Source organism: Mastomys coucha, unplaced genomic scaffold, assembly GCF_008632895.1.
Source record: "Mastomys coucha isolate ucsf_1 unplaced genomic scaffold, UCSF_Mcou_1 pScaffold8, whole genome shotgun sequence".
In the NCBI taxonomy this organism is placed as follows: Eukaryota; Metazoa; Chordata; class Mammalia; order Rodentia; family Muridae; genus Mastomys; species Mastomys coucha.
Genome location: NW_022196914.1, coordinates 21,960,955 through 21,977,602, shown reverse-complemented (window position 1 = coordinate 21,977,602; position 16,648 = coordinate 21,960,955). Strand labels below are relative to the sequence as shown.

General features: G+C 38.8%; 1 protein-coding gene across 2 annotated transcripts in view; it reads right to left on the bottom strand.

The window, feature by feature from the left end:
* The window catches only part of Marchf11 (membrane associated ring-CH-type finger 11), a 102,022-nt gene that overhangs the window by 12,052 nt on the left and 73,322 nt on the right, over positions 1 to 16,648 (bottom strand). The window contains exon 3 of one of the 2 annotated variants that reach the window (XM_031360090.1): positions 9,891 to 10,083. The exons of the other annotated variant lie outside the window; for it this stretch is intronic. Coding sequence (XP_031215950.1) covers positions 9,891 to 10,083 — 193 coding nt within the window. The remainder of the gene's footprint in view (positions 1 to 9,890; positions 10,084 to 16,648) is intronic. 2 annotated transcript variants of the gene reach the window in all.

Here is a 16,648-nt window from a genome sequence, read left to right as displayed (position 1 = left end):
AAGTGCTGAGAGGCCATTCCAGCACAGCCAAGAACGACATAGATCACAGATGAGTTCCTTCCTGTTTTACCTCCTGGGGCTCAAAATGCAAGAGCATGACTAATAGCCAACCATGATAATAATCTTCTTAAAAATTGGTAAACATCACTGTGATTAAGGCCTAGAAAACCCTATAATTTATACCTCCAGAAAAAAAGGGAGAATGACCTACTTCTCAAAGCACAGAAAGTATGAAAATCCTTTTTTTTTTCCTTTAAACATTTCAAATGGCCCAGGGCCATTCTTTCTCTACCCCTAGCATGCACTCAAATTGTGGTCACAGTCTGTGGCATTGAGGCTGGAGCTGGTGTTCAGAATAGACTTGGGTTGTGTTTCAGGTTGACTGATTGCATCAGACACTTTCTGAATGAAACAGTGGCATTACCTAGGGTCCAGGGCAGTTAGCTGATTCTGAAGTCAAGGCATAATGATATGTCCATATAAATAAATTCTATTATAGATAACTAAAGAATTCTTTCTAGCAAACTAGCAGAGTGTGTGTACTGTAGTAGTAGTCATCCTCAAACAGCACAGAATCTGACAGTGCAGCCAGCCATACAGCCTATCACCCACTTAAGATGGACTTGAGGGGAAAACCAGAGGGCTCAGGGAAAGAACAGAAGACTGTTCTGTCCTTACAGAAGCAGAAAGGTGAAAGTCTCCTAAAAGCCAAATTGCAGTACTGAATGATGTAGGTCCCTGATGAAATTATAGCTCAAAAGAAATAAAGGAATTTCCTGAAGCTGAAAATTACAGTGAGACAGACATTCAAGAAAGGGAATACAAGCTAATCATCTTTTATGGTTGTTGTGCCAAGCAGTGTTTAAGCTGGGCTTCCTTTATCACATGTCTTATTATTCAGAGACTTAACCGCATCAATGCTTCCTACAAAGCTCGGCAGAACACAAAAGCAGCAATACCTCCTACAACCCACCTTTAACTAAAACCCAGACTGTCAAACACAGAACAGAGGCAGCTTTCTGCAGCCCACTCTATGGCTGAATGTTGACTATCGACCTCAAAGCTCTGTTTCTAAATAACTTCTGTGGCTTAGTTCCAAACTGGGTAGTGATGACGGTACCTAGGTAAAGGATGGGGTGTGAAGAAGAAATGCATCTGGATTCTGAGTGTTATGTCATAGCAAAACATCCATGCGTTTATTAAATCCTTTTGATGGGAATTGTTAATGGTTTTGAATGAAAAACTCTTGTTAAGTTCAGGTCACTCTGGAATGCTTGTGTCTGGGGAGGGGACAGGAGAATGGCTGGTAGTTAGGGTATTTACTATCTACTTCCCACAAACAATGTTAGCACATGCCAGAATATGCAAGACTGGTGATCCAGCCTCATTTTAGTCAGGTCTAGGAAAAAGCTTTCTCTATTCATACATCCCAAGGCCATGCCTGTAGAACAGTATCACCCAACAGGACATAAATAGTAAAGCAAACATACTGGCACTCTCTTGGTAATTTTACATTATTAATTTGGAGTCATCTGATGAATTTCTTGTCTGTAGATGCTCCATAGCTTTAATATATGTGATCTTTAGACAATGACCTTGGATCTGCCTCAAACACACACATTTTACCTATGATGAACATTCGAGGCTCTTTGGCTGCCTCCTAAATTATGACCTGTCTCAATTTCTAGTAATAAGTTATTTTTAACTCTTCTGTCTTCTCTATAAATTCATCCTTCATCACTTCTCAGCCTTTTGGCTAAGATCAAGTGTAGTAAATTCATCCTTCACATAAAACTCCCTAAAATATTGTCAATGTTTGAGTCATTTCAAAGGCACTATAAACAAGCACTTATTCTTTTCTCACTTTTTGCTTGAGGTGTATTAGAGTGTTATGTTTCCATATCAGGAAGTCTGTTTTCTTATGCCAATTGCTTCTTGTTTCTTGAAAGCAATGAGATGGCCCACAGACCTGTTGTAGAAGGATACCCTTTGTGATTCTGTGGGCATCCCTGATAAAGAAACTTACTTAGGGTAACACTGAAATTTCTTCTAGCCAAAATTATTCATCTTTACTCACTTAATACCCAGAAGAAATATACTTTTAAATTTTTCCATTAACGGAGTATTAGGCCACAAGATTATTCTACTATATCTATCTATCTATCTATCTATCTATCTATCTATCTATCTATCTATCTATCTATCTATCTATCTATCCATCCATCCCTCCTTTTGCTAGCCCTTCTGCCCTAGCAGCCAGCATTCTCCTTAGTCTACCAGTTGGCTTTGGGGGCTACAGCTTGCCTGTCTTTGGGGCCAAGTGAGGAAGTGACAAACAGCTATATATTCTGCTAAGCTGACAATGCAGGCCCAGCAAGTAAAAATTGAAAATACAAGGACTTCCTCTCCCTACATTTGTGGAGGTGGTTTATCCCAACAATCCTAGCCTTTCTACATTTTTAAAAACTTATTTTTACTTTATTTTTTCCTGTATGCATGTATGTGTACCATAGGCATTATAGATGTTGTGAGCTGTGATGTTGACGCCAGGAAGGAAACCTAGTTTCTCCACAACTTAGGAAGTGTGTTAACCACTAAACAATCTCCACAGCCCCTGTCCACATTGGTTCTGAGGAAGGGCATCTCCTACTTTTACCATTGCGATGGCCAGCTACCTAGCTCATGAGCTGTAAGGAGATTTGTCTGTCTCCTCTTCCATTTCCCACAGGACTGCTGTCTTTACTGGCACTTGCTGCCATAGCATACTCTCTGGCATTTTATATGGGGTCAGAGTGTTCAACTCAAGTCATCAGGCTTGTATCGCAAGCACATTTACTCACTGAACCATCTTGTTGGCTCTATCTTGATCTTTTAAATCTGGAAAAAAATTACAAGTTGAAGCAAAATCACCTGTACAATGAATGCCAATCTAAATAAAAAGGCCAGATGAAGGATTATCATGGCTCTTTAAAATGTAATTATATGTCTAATACAGTTAACCAAACATTGAATTGTATTTATCATTTTGATGCTCTATAATGATGTGTGACTGTAACTGAGAAGTTTGTGTGCCCAAGAAACATTGGTGACTATAACTGAGAAGTCTGTGTGCCCAAGAAGCTTCAGCTTGATAAATATTTGACAATGAGAAGTACATTTCAATATAGCTATCCTCATGAGTTTAAGACTTGCTTGAATTTAAATAACTGTTTTGATTGAAAATATAAGAGATAAAAATTTAGTTGGGGTAATATGAGCCTGCTGCTGAAGGAGCATATGCTTCAGTGTTGACTGTAACTGGTACGGAAAGAAGAAAATATTTTGATCTGATCGTCGTTCTAGCATATCCTGGTTTACTTTTCAGAATTCCTTAAATTTGAAAGCATTCAAAAGCAGTGCAGAGGAAAGAGCTATATTAAACGTGTCATTATTTCAGATGAGATCAGTTGCATTCAGGGTGGGGTGGTTGTAAATTTATGTCATTATTGCAAAAGAGCTCTGAGAGAAACCTCTGGTTCCTGGTAAGTACATCTGAGTGTGTGTACCGGGGTGGATGAGTGTGCCAATGTTTGCCTCTTCATTCTCTGATCTTGTGTTTCAAATTCAGAAGTTAACAGGGAGAAGAAAATTCACCTATGAGTATGTTCACTGCTGGGCCAAGTGAGAGAGGAAAGCTGGTTTCTTCAACTATTTTTCAGGCAAAACATTCTTAACACAAGCAAAGATGTGAAGGTGTCAAACAGCTGATCCCAGAGCATCTAAGCATGTTGAGGAATCCAGAGTCAATAGGTACCACCCTGCTTCACCCCTGCTGAACTTCACCTGAGAGAGAAACCATGGAAGGAAGTCACAGGAAACTGATTTTGTGTCTCTCTATACTGCACCACTGCTCTTCAAGACTGTAGGGAAGACAGGCTGCCAGCTGCCATGACCCTGGGTGACCATACTTATTTTCTTAGGTAAAACTGCCATACTGATCTAGTTATATGTGAAGAAAGAAAGAGTCCAATACTGTTCTGTATTGCTAAAGCCACAGCAGCAATAAGAAAGTGAGCTGATAGCAGTCAAGGTATGGGAAGCCAGAACTTTTTTTGGTGGGCTGTAAGCAGTCAAGGCTGTATAGTGGATTATTGAAAGAGACCTTCTAAAATCTAACACACATGCCTACTACTCTATTCAGACCCTCCAATCTCAGAAACCTGTCTGAAGAAAACAGTTAAAACAGATGGGTGTTGCAGCATTATCTCTTATGTCAAAAGTGACACTGAATGGCTTACATACCCATCAGTAGATGGAAGTTAAGTAAATCATGGTAGAAAAAGTTTGGAGATCACACTGTTGGGTGGAAAGCACTATTTCCTGTACTTATTTGTAGAGCATAAAAATGACATTCCTCAGAATCTGGTGTCGATAAGAACAAAATGGTCTCAATATTCAGTAAAATGTTAAGAAGAGATGTCCATTCTTATGACATGAAAAAGTGTCACTTCAAAAAGAGGGTTGTGAGTCAGGTGGTATTTTTATAACTGCAGATTTGACAATTACAAGTAAAATAAGTGTGTGTCCAGATAATGTGCATAGCTGGAAATAATTTAAAAGAACGTCAACCCATTTTTTAAAAGAAGGTGAGGATAACCAGTGCCTTCCACTATGTCCTGCGAAAGATCAAAACCTGTACTGGGAATGATCAAATCCTGTCCTTCTCAGGATGGACATGGATTCGCCACCAACTTATGGTGTTTATTGGAATTTTTTAAAAATTTTCTGAAGATATATTTTATTGTGCATCATGGGCTAAACAAAGTTACATATATTAAGTCTTTTGTTTTGTTTTGTTTTGTTTTCCTTGAATATATTTTATTTTATTTTTTTTAGATCTTTTCTTTGTTTACAATATCTCCTTTCCCAGTTTATTAGATGTTCTCTTTATTTACAATATCTCCTTTCCCAGTTTATTAGAATTTTTAAAAGTATGTTTTCTAACTCTGTGATATTACATAAGTGAAGATGCATAATTTTGGCATGAAGCTATCCCAGGGTTATTGGCCTTGGTTACCATAAATAAGTTCCCTTACCAGGGATGCCTATGTAATGACAAAGGATTTTCTTTTTAAAGGAATTTATGGGAATCTCACTAATACAACATGGCTTTAATTTATCACTTCTTCAGATAAATACTTTCAGTTTTTAGTTGCAAAGTAATAAACTGACTCCTTTCATCTCCTAAAACTTCCAAGTTAGTCATTAATAAATATGTTCGCCCTGCAGCACAGCCTCTGGGATCACACAATCAGCAGATTAGGATCTTCCACTCCCTCTAAGAGCAATGTGAAAAACCAAGTCCTCTAGCCAGCGCCCTGCCCCCTCCCCATACTGGCTCTTCCTTCCTGGGCTTCTAATCTTTCCTAGTCCAATATGTAAATCGTCCTTGGAAAAGTCAGCAAAAGCCTATGTTAGCTTCTACTTCGTCTAAACTTTCTATCTCTGCTTGCATATCTCAGAGGATCAGGTTGTCCTGTGAATGGTTTTACTTTGAATGATATCCACTTAAGTTCTTAAAATTGATCCCCAAATACCTTTTCATATCATACGTCCTGCAAACACAAACATGGGTTGTACAACAAAAGTAGCTTGCAATTTTACTTCATGAATAAACTGGCAAGCACGTCTCTACTTTGTGGCTCTTGGTCTCTCCGGGAGTCTCAACCCAGAGAGTTGTTCCTTAGTCTCCTTCATATTCTTAGTCCTTTTGAAGCCCTTGTCACCTTACTCCTCTCTCAGAACTAAGTCCCTTTATTGTTAAAGAACTGCAATCCATGTACCCTAATGAGGAGAAACTTATCTATAGAATACTTACACATTGGCCATTTTGTAAGCTGACTGGTATGCTGGTCACCAGGTACATATGTCTACTTAAATTAATTTAAACAAAATCTAACTTGAAAATCTACTTTTCTCATTCTTGCTAGCCACAGTTTACACGTTAAACAGACAAGCATAGCTGTGTGTGTATGGTCCTCAAGCATGTAGATCTGTATCACCTTCATATCTATGGAAATTTCTACATGGCAGACTGAATTTCAATATTTCAACTTAGCCACCTGGGAGAATATAAAACATTAAAGAAATAACAAGTAGTAATCCAAATCCTAGGGAAGAAGAAAATTAATTAATAATAAAAATATCATCAAACAAATTTAATATATCAGGAAAAGAATAATCAACTACTCTCAGTTACAGATGTTTTCTAGGGTTGGGGATGTATCTTTATTGTAGAAGACTGCACTAGCAAGTACAATGCCAAGCTCCATGCCATGTTTGTTCCTAGGCCCAGAAAACAGATTCTACAAATCTATAAATGTCTTTACAATGGTTTGATTTCTTAAGTCTTACATAAAATAGCTGAATTTTATATTTTTTCCCTAGAATAATCATGTGGGTATTTTTCTGGATTACTTTTAAAAGAACATTCCATTGAAATTGTCAATCTGCTCTTTCTTGTTTAAAAAACAATCAAGTTTGGAAAGCTGGTAAAAATCCTTCCAATTGTTTCTAATCCCTCTCTGTGGAGAAATGAAGAGGCCTCTGCTACTGGTACCACCGCATCTCTGCTCCCACCAGGCATCAGCTGTTAGGTTGCTTGCCTGTCACTTCCTCCATGAAATTTCCTTGAGACTTCGCCTCCAGGCAGTGCCCAAACAGAGACCACTCCCTGTACCATTGAACTACCATTTGCCTGACCATGAGGTCACATCCCATTATATTTTCAATTGCTTGTTTACACACTTACGCTTTCTATCAAACTAAGTAACAAATGGTGACATAGAATCTCCAAGGAATTAAGTTTTGAAATGGCAAGGGGAATATACACACCTCAGCAACTTAGCTGTGTATTCAGAGAGATGGAGGCCAGCAAAACTTTTTAAATGAAAAAGGAAGTGAGATGGATAAAATACTTTGAAATAACAATCTTTGACCATGGACGTTTAAAAAAAAAATCAACTACACTAAAGGATTCACACCAAGGGAGACACCAGTTCAAGGTCAAACAGGTAGGGTGGTAACATGCCCTTAATGAGATATTTTCTGTATAAGATTGTGGTGGCCTCTGTACAAAGCTATGGTTCTACAGTCTTTGGAGACAGTTCTTCACAAGCATGAGCATGAGATCTCTTCCTAGTTGATTGATTACTAGGGCTTGACAAGATCGCATCATTCTGGTTCTGAAGCCCTCCACATCCACAGGAGGCCCTGGCCTGCCTGGACACAGAAAATCAAGGGACCTTGCTTGTGATCCTAGCACCTAGCTCTGTGTTTGACACAGACCATGTCCAAAAATTGGGTCGAGCAAACTCAATTCACAATTGTAAACATTGTGAAAAATTGTAAAAGTCCTTTCCATTCAAATGCTGAGTCTTCATCTTCTAGTCAATTGTTTCTAAGGTGTAATCTATGTGATCTTTGTTAGCATGCACTTTTAATTAGGAGACATTTAATTTAATTTGAAATGTTGGCGGGGGCTAATCCTGGCAGTAATCCAGTTGGCTAATGCATCCTCAACTATGCTGCTTTCTCCATTTCTTGGGGTAAAATAACCTGGCATTTTCACAGATCTAAAATATACTAATTAATAAAGTTGCCAGAGGAAATGATGTTGAATCTGGATTGGTGTTTCTCCAACTCTGCAAATAGATCACTGAATGAGGAGAGTGCGACTGAGGAGCCAAAAGACAACAGAATGTGTTTTCAATATTTATAACACAGACACAAACTCATTCTCTAAAATATCTCCAGAAAATATGGCAAGTATTTTTGTTTCTAAGACACTTGGTCTTTATAAAATGAGAGAACAGACAAATTTCAAAAGAGAAGCCCAAATACAGCACGTATTTCCCAAAGATCATTAGTTCACATGCTTGTGTTCTTGAAAGCAGAGTTCTAATAGTCTTAATTAGAATGCTTACAGTAATATGTTCTAACTCAGCAATGCATGCCCACTGTGAAGCTCGTGGAAATGCTTTCCTACCTAGGAGGCATCTGGTTCTTCTTAGTTTTACCAAGGGGCAAGGAAAGGCAACCTGACCTTACAAATTAAATGTTGAGCCAAGTGAGTTATAGTGTTTGTTTGCTGTATTTCGCTTTTTTCTTTAAATTTATTTTAGTTTGTACATAAAAATACAAAACTTCAGCTACTGGTATACACATAATGCTCATATTAACAAGCAAACAGGTCTATCTTCTTCTGAATTTATTCGTTTTATGGTATAGACTTTTAAAATCCTTTCCTCCAGGATAAGGAGGCACTTCCCTTGAAATACCAAAAGCATACCAATTTTTATAACAGACATTGGGGAATAAACACATTCTCAGAGATGCTTGAGGGATTTGGTGTGGGAGATGATTTCATGGCTCTTCTTTATTTACAGCAAGGACCTAGACATTAAACCTCCATCTGCACGGTACTACTGTAAGAGTGCTCACATGTGTGATCAGTTTAATTACCCAGGCAAGCTGTACGTCAGTTATCAACCTTCACAACAGATGAAGGAGAATTCCTTCATTTCTCATTTTAGGCCTGACATTTCATCATTTTCTTCCTTGTTAGCCTGGTATCCGTGACAAGGGAAGAAAGAAAGCAAGAAAAGCTGGGGTGACTGTACTTTATATGTGTGCAAACTTCCTTTCAGAAAACAACTGGGGATATGGAAATTTCTAGTTAAATCAAGACTCTCATACATTAATTCAAGTGACTTAGCGACACTTTGGTGTTTCTGACTTAAATGCATAACATATCCAATATACCATTGCCAACTGATAATAGGATTCTTTCATGATCACAGTCACCTTTGTTTGGACTGCGTGGTCCAGCTTATTGCCCCATTTTCATGGGGAGAAAGACAGCATGGAGAGATGAAGCACACCTACTCAAGCAGATGCTATGATCAGAAACCAAGTCATCTGATCACACATGCTGGGTTTTGACAAGAACCGTTGGCTCTCCGGCTTCAGTGTTCATCACCACGGCAGGAAATATGGACAATACTGACTCCAGCTCTACCTCTCAAGACTCAGTAGGTCTGGGAGGAGCCTAGGGATGGGCATTTCTAAGCAGGTAACAGGATGCTACTACTGCTTTACATCATGGCTGCCTTCCCCTTTGGTTCATTTTTCACCCAAGGAGTATTTTTGAGCAGGCAAATTCCCTTGGGTGCCCTTCAACAGGTGCTTTAATGACAACCCATTAACTGTCACCATCACAGTACCTGCAAGAACACTTCACACCTACACACCACTGAATGTTGCATGTTCTGTAGAACAGTCAAGTGAACCATGAACATAACTTTTCTTGTGAAGTCTATTTTAACTACATTTAGGGAAAGAAAGCACAATGAGCCAAAAGTAAACAAGGAAAATTATCCCAAGCTCCCAACTTTGCAAGGGACTATTTATGTTCCCAAAGGAATCTGAGCTCCAACTATGAAGCAGGTTTTGTAGGACATAGTCATCTCTGCAAACCCAGGATATTGCTGTTGGCATTGGCCCATGCTTCCTTAGCCTTGAAAAGGGAACTGATTCCTTCTTGCCCCTTAGGCAAGTGACATTCCTAACATTGCTCACCCCAAGTAATTTTTTTTCAACCACCTCATCTTCCTTTTGGATGAAAAATATGCCACATGAAATGAACACTGACCTGTTATTTTTCTTTTCAAACTATACCTAGAAGCAGCCAAGTTGTGGCCACCTCTTCTTCATTGCTCCAGTAATTAACCAGAAGTGAAGATAATGTATAAAGCAACATTCTACGTATATTAGACGCAATTGATAAAAATAAAGATGCTGAAAGAAATGCATTACTGACAGTTTGTGAATATTTAATACTGTGGTCTTACCTATGCACACTAGATCCATAAAACCATACATTCCATAGCAGATTTGAAAAAGGATGTCCTTCCTCTGCCATACTGCATAGGGGCTGAAGGCTGACCAGAGGAGCCAAGTCACACTTGCTATTAAGAACAGGGATCCTAGGATTACAGCGATCATCTGAACTTTCTCAACCAGTGTTATAGAAATGCTCTGCCACTAAAAGAAAAACAGAGGCATGTAAGGAAAGGTGCTGCGCAGAGTTAAAAAGAAAAGGGAAAAATCACATGTTTAGTGTTTCTCTATATGGTGCTATTCCCGTTTCCATCTGACCATCCCCTCAATGAATTTCTCCATTATATGGAGGACATAAAAACAGACAAGCAGATAACAATAAATGAATTGCCCTTGACTTTGTCATTTTCATTAATTCATTATTCTCAGTGTTTATTCTGGTTTTAGTCCAGATAATATTACTGAGTGTGAATGGCTCAGGAATACTGGGTACCTGAAAATCATATACCCATATGAAATTAAATACCTTCTGACAACACACAGTAAAGGCTCCTCTACCTCATGTTCCCCACTTCACAAAGAAAATCCTTTGTTATTCTTATAGAAGAATGTAAAATAGCAAATATGTGATCATCAGTAAAAATAGTTATTGAATGCATATTAAAATAATCATACAGAAACTACAAAGCTGTTCCTATCTGTCCATGTTCTTCTCTGTTAATCTCACATTCTTAGATGTAACTTGCTCATTATCGTTGAGTAAGCCATGGGAAACTTTTATCGAGATTTCGAATTTGTATACCAGTGGTGAATCTTAGAAACACAGAAAACCATAGTGGCACACAGTATTCAACAAAAAGCAAGTTAATATCCTATGTACCAATATTTGATAGGAATGATAAGTGCTCCAAACATTCAATTAATCATATTCTCAGTTTTATATGCTTGAGAAATACACAAGACAAGAACTGATGGTTGAATCATAAGCAATAAAAACACATTTCATGAACAATGAAAAACACAGAACCTGCAGGCACTCAGCCTGTGGAGGAAATCTCTGGCTGCTGCCAGGGTGGGCTCATCAAGGAGCCTTCCTCCAGGAAACACAACCTGCTATATCCAATCAATAAATCTGAGTTTTCTTAACATTCATACTTACCTTAACTCTGAGAATACAAGCTCTGACTGTACAGTGATTCTACCCTTATCTGTAATTTCCCTCCATATTCCCTCCCCCCTCCCCTCTCAATACACTTCATCAGTGGATAACCAAATAATCAACTTGTAATACATTAAAATCTGAACTTGACCTCCAGTATTCACAGATATATCATTGAATTCTATACATGTTATGGATTAAATGTCAACATACATTTAAAATAATACAGTCATTTACTTAACAAAAGGCAGAAACGCCAGTCAACAACTCTTCGATGTGATAAACAGTCTTCATTTTAAGGTGAGGTTTCCTTTATTCGCTTAAAAAAATCTGAATAAATAATAAGCTGTTGTGTATTATTTCATCTTTACAAGTGAACAAGGTGGTATTTCAAGTGCATTTTTGCTTTTCCCTTTTGTTTCCTGATGTAATTAGGACACATTAACCTGCCTGCTACATATTTAATGGTAAAACTCCTTAAGCTTGTTGTCACTTAACAAATGTGGAGCATCACTGGCACATGTTTTAGCGTACTCTGGATTTACATTAAAAATTGCCTTCCATATTACAGCACAGACTATTGGCATGCACCTTAAATGGATGCTGCCACATCACCATGCATTATCTTACCCTGTATCAATCACTTCAAATGGATAAAAACAAACCAAAAACCAAAGCATGTGTTTTAGGGGATTTGCTCTTCAGATGGGCTCACAATCTCTTGGTGTCCAGACTCCTGAACACTGAGAAATACACCAGCACAACTAGCTCTAAAGTGAGTCACATTTTTAAGTTTACAAGGTAATGGTGATGATTTTGTCTGTGTGTGTGTGTGTGTGTGTGTGTGTGTGTGTGTGCATGTATGTGTGTGTGTGTGTCTGCTTGTATATGTGTGTGTATCTGGGTCTTTGTGTCTGTGTGTATTTGTGTGTGCATGTGTGTGTCTCTGTGTGTGTCTTTTTGTATGTCTGTGTGTGTGTAATTGATTTTCATCTGGAGGTCTATAGCCTTAGTACATAGGACTGAATCACAGACTACAGAGCAATCAAAAATAAGTAAGTAAGTGGGATTCAGCGAAAGTGTTTTTCCTCAGTGGAATATACTTTCCTCTTGCCAATAGTCAGTGTAATAGAAGAGTAAACATTTAAGTTGAACAGTTCAGTGTTGAGTTATTATACTCAGCTTCAATTAGACCTACTGGTTGATTTAAGCTTACCTAAAAAGGTCAGTGACAATATGATGTCTATAGACACAGTGTGATTTTCCCTAATTGTTGTTTGGTTGTGGGAGAACTGTGGCAATACTTTGATATAGCTTGGACTCAAAAGAGTCCAAAAGGCTTCTTCTTGTATATTCTCTTCCTCCCTCTCTCTCCTTATCCACCTCCCCCATCTTTCTATCTCTGCCTGCCTGCCTGCCTATCTGTCTGTTTCTATCTTTCTCCCTTGCCCTACTCTTTCCTGTATGCATGAGACAGACAGAGACAAACAGAGAGAGACAGAAGGGCAGAAACAGAGAGAGAAACAGAGAGACAGAGATTATGTGTATGTGTTTCCTTGAGCTCATACAATGAATGGGAAGAAAGGTGCCACAACAGTAGTTAAACTGGCTTTCCAAACTTACTATTATTACACTGTTGTCCATAACATTTGATCCACAGTCCTGAAGAACTGCTGTGTCTGAACAACTAAAGTCTTGCTCCTTGAAAAATTTGAAACTTTAGCCTCATTGAGTGTCCAAAGATAATTTAATGATAATAACTTATATTCATATAGGGCCATATACTCCAATTATCTTACTAAATTATAGGTATTAACTCACTGAATTACCATACAACTCTGTGAGAGAGTGACACTCATCATCAAGTTAAGTAAATGCAATCAGAGATGATGGGATGGATAATATTGATTACCAACTTGACAAGATTTATAATCACTTAAGAGGCAAGCCTCTGAGCCTAACTATGAAGCATTATATTGATTATGTTAGGTCGCTGGCCACGTATGAGAGGGGTTATGTTCATTGTGATTGGAGAGCCTACCCTGAAGCCAGGAATCACCATTTCCTTTTCCAAGGCTTGGGTCCTAGCAGAAAAACAACAACAACAAACCCCAAAACTCCACCCAACCAAACCCAACAACAATAAAACCTAGCTAAGTACAACTTGTCACTCTCCACTTCTTAACTACAGATGTAATGTCTCATCAGATGTACAGCTGTCTGCTAATACAGATTGTATAGTATTGGTCAAAATAAACCTTTTCTCCCTTGAATTGAGTTTGTCTGATATTCTATCACAATGACAGAAGAAAATAATGGACATATAAAAATGGTATAGCAATGAGATTTTTGCTTTGATAAACCTGACCCTGAGGGTTTTAGGACTCTATGACAATTTCATGAAAGAGATGTGAAAGATTCTGACAGTTTAAAGCCCTTGGCATGCTAGAATTCAAGTATACTTGGCTATTCTGGTGGGAGCTTGGAAGACAAGATTGCTAAAACAAAAGGGCCTGGAAGAGACCTCATTCATGAGGTTTCAGGAGTAACTGGACTAGGAGGCAACTCTGTGATGCTTTGGCCAAGAATCTGTCTTCAGTCTGCCAATGTCTTAAAATGAATGAATAAAGCTGAATTTAAAGATGATGGACTCTCTTTGATGCAGGGCCTTTCAAAAGAGTAAAACATTCAGGTATGAGCCTAGCTGGCTACTTTCTATGGCTGTTACACAGTTCTGTAGTTAAAGAAAGAGCAAAAGTTTGAACAGAAAGATATTAATGTGCAGATTATTAAGGAGGAAAAGAGCTTAAGTAATTTAAACTTTGCAGCCAAGGCACATCTTGGAAAGAAGGCTGTGACTGTTAAAGTAAAATATCCTGATATGCACTAGGACAATAAGATCTGTGCCACAAAATCAGCCCTCTACCAACCAATGAGAGCTAGAAAGGATCCCTGGCCTACAAAAGGAACTAAGCCCCTTGGCAAAGTGTTTCCCCATGATTGGCACAGAGAAGCTTACACATATCTGTGGTCCATTAGGGCCAGGCTGCATCTCAAACTCACGGAATTTGACAGTAGCATCAAGGTGATACAGTCTTTGAGGATGTGAAATATGCAAGACTAAAGGGATCATAGAGAGCAGGTAAAGCAATGTGTGACAGGGTCAGAGTTCATTCCAGGAGCCCTTAGAGGCCACTGTGCAAAGCTGTAAAGATGAAGTCTAAATTGCAGTGGGGACCCCAGAAGATGAAGATGCCAGAACTAAGAGGTGTCTGCTAAGGAAAGTCGGAAAGTCGTGTGGAATAGAACAAAGTCACAGGAGAGGTTGTGTGTGCTGCAGGCAATAGATCTGGAAGAGTGGGGCTAGCGAATCCTTCTGGTGAACTAATGATTCTATGGAAGGCCCCATGTATTAAAACTGGAGCTACAGGATTTAGTGTTTGTCCTGCTGGGCTTCAATCTTATTTTGGTCTCATTATTATTTGGTATGCCTTCATCCTTCCCTTCTGGAAATTCTATACTGTTGCATGTAAGAAATACATAAAAACTCATTTTGGATTTCATAATTAAAAGATTGCCTTGTGTATAAGATGAGCCCTGGACTTGGGATTTATAAACAATATTAGATGTGTTTAAGACCGCAATGACCTTTAAATTTAGGCTGAATGTCTTTCTGCATAATATGATGTGCCATGAGCCAGAAGGACAGATAGTTCTGACTTAAAAGTGATGTATTTGGATACTGGCAAGTGGGCAGAGTCCTGAGTATTAATATTAATTGTTGGCATAATTTAGAATTACCTATGAGGCAAACTTCTGGGCAGAATAGTGAGTAGTTATCTTAATTAGGTTAATTGAAGTCTGAAGATCCTGTCTTAAAGTGGGAAACCCCATTCACTTGGCCTAAGTTCTGAGCTGCATAAACTGGAAAACAGTGTCTGACCTTGAACATTCATTCATGATTCTCTACTCTCTCATGTGTAAGCAATGTGAGCAGCTCCTGCCAACTCTTACTGCCAGGATTATATCCTTGAATTATGAACCAAAATAAACCTTTTTATCCCTTAAATGGCTTTTGCCAGAGTATTTTATTAAAAAAAAAATAAAAACAGGAAAAGATGTAGCCGGGAGAGTAAGCTACACAGTTTCCCCAAGCTTATCCCATTTAGGAATAGAAATGAGGCATGAGCTGAAGCAGTCAGACCCCTGCAATCATACTGTTAACATGCTAAATTTCATAATTCTAGTGAACATTAATGACAATTTCATATATCTTCTTCTATGCAATGCTATACCATGTTTCTGGTGATGCTCTAACCCTGTGTCCTGTGGTCTGTTAAAAGAGAATTCTAGCTGGACTTGTGGCTAAGCACTATCCCCAGTTCTGTGTAATCCTAGATCCTATGGGAGGAAGGGCTGAGCCTGTAAACACCATCAAAGAGGGCTTTTCAGATCAGCATGAATCCTCAGAACTTGGCATATAGTTGCTACAAAACTTAAGAGAAAGTGATCAAGGGAGATCAAGGGGAAGAGAATGAAGGGATGAAGGGAGGGAGAGACATCTCTCCATTCATTTTATTTCACTCTCTCAGATATCGTTTATTACTTTGGGCAGTGAGCATGTTCCTTCTCCCTCTCTTACTGACACTACTCTCATCCCTTCCAATTGGGCTCTAAAGCCACCTCAATTACCCAAACCATCCTGTTTTCCCTTCATGTTCTCCTTCTCCTTTTCCTGGTCCTCAAATCCACTGTTTACACATCTGCTTAGTGCCCATTACTTGAACCACAGGCAGTCCTGCGGTCTCTACATTTTGCACAGACCACAGGTTTTACAATGCTTGAAGCTGAAATTTATCCGCCTTAAACTCACCACATTGCTGACCCCACCCATCAGTGCCTGGAAATGTGGGATACTGAAAGTGACTTCTGCCATCCACGTGACTGCCAAGTGGCCATTCTTTTCACATCCATCATCATAAAGTTTGGCTCTAGCCAAACCACCAGTTGAGATCTATCCTCCAACACCTAGGTTAATTCTGAATCTCCTCTACTTCCTGCACCTGCTCTCATCCTTTCTCTATCTGTGTAAGCAGCCATGGCCTGAGCATGTTGTTCTTGGAAGAGCAATACAGACACAATTACACCTACCAAACAGAGGCCAAGAGAAGGAAAACCAGTAGCAGCAAGGGCAGCCCAGCAAACACTAGCTAAGACTGGCATGTGCTTGCTCAGGGGCATCCACAGGTACTTCTTGAGCCTGGAAATTACAGTTTCTGAGATACAGCCACAAAGGAAGATAATCTCAAGAACCGGAATCTCTTTAATTTGAATTAACTAAAAAAAATTCAACTCACATCATAAAGTACATCTTCTCTCAACATGATCTCCTTTAGAAGTGCTTTCATTTGTTCCAAAAAAGATACAGGCAATACATATGGCCAGGATCACTTGTGTGAGGGTCCATGCCAGTCCCTCTTCTCAGAAAATAATGTTAATTTCTCTGAAACTATAACGATGGAAATCTTATAAAGAGATTATTACTGATTAGCTTGGGTTTATTACTGCCTACAGAGAAGACAAGATACAGAGAAAAGTCTAGGAATTTTC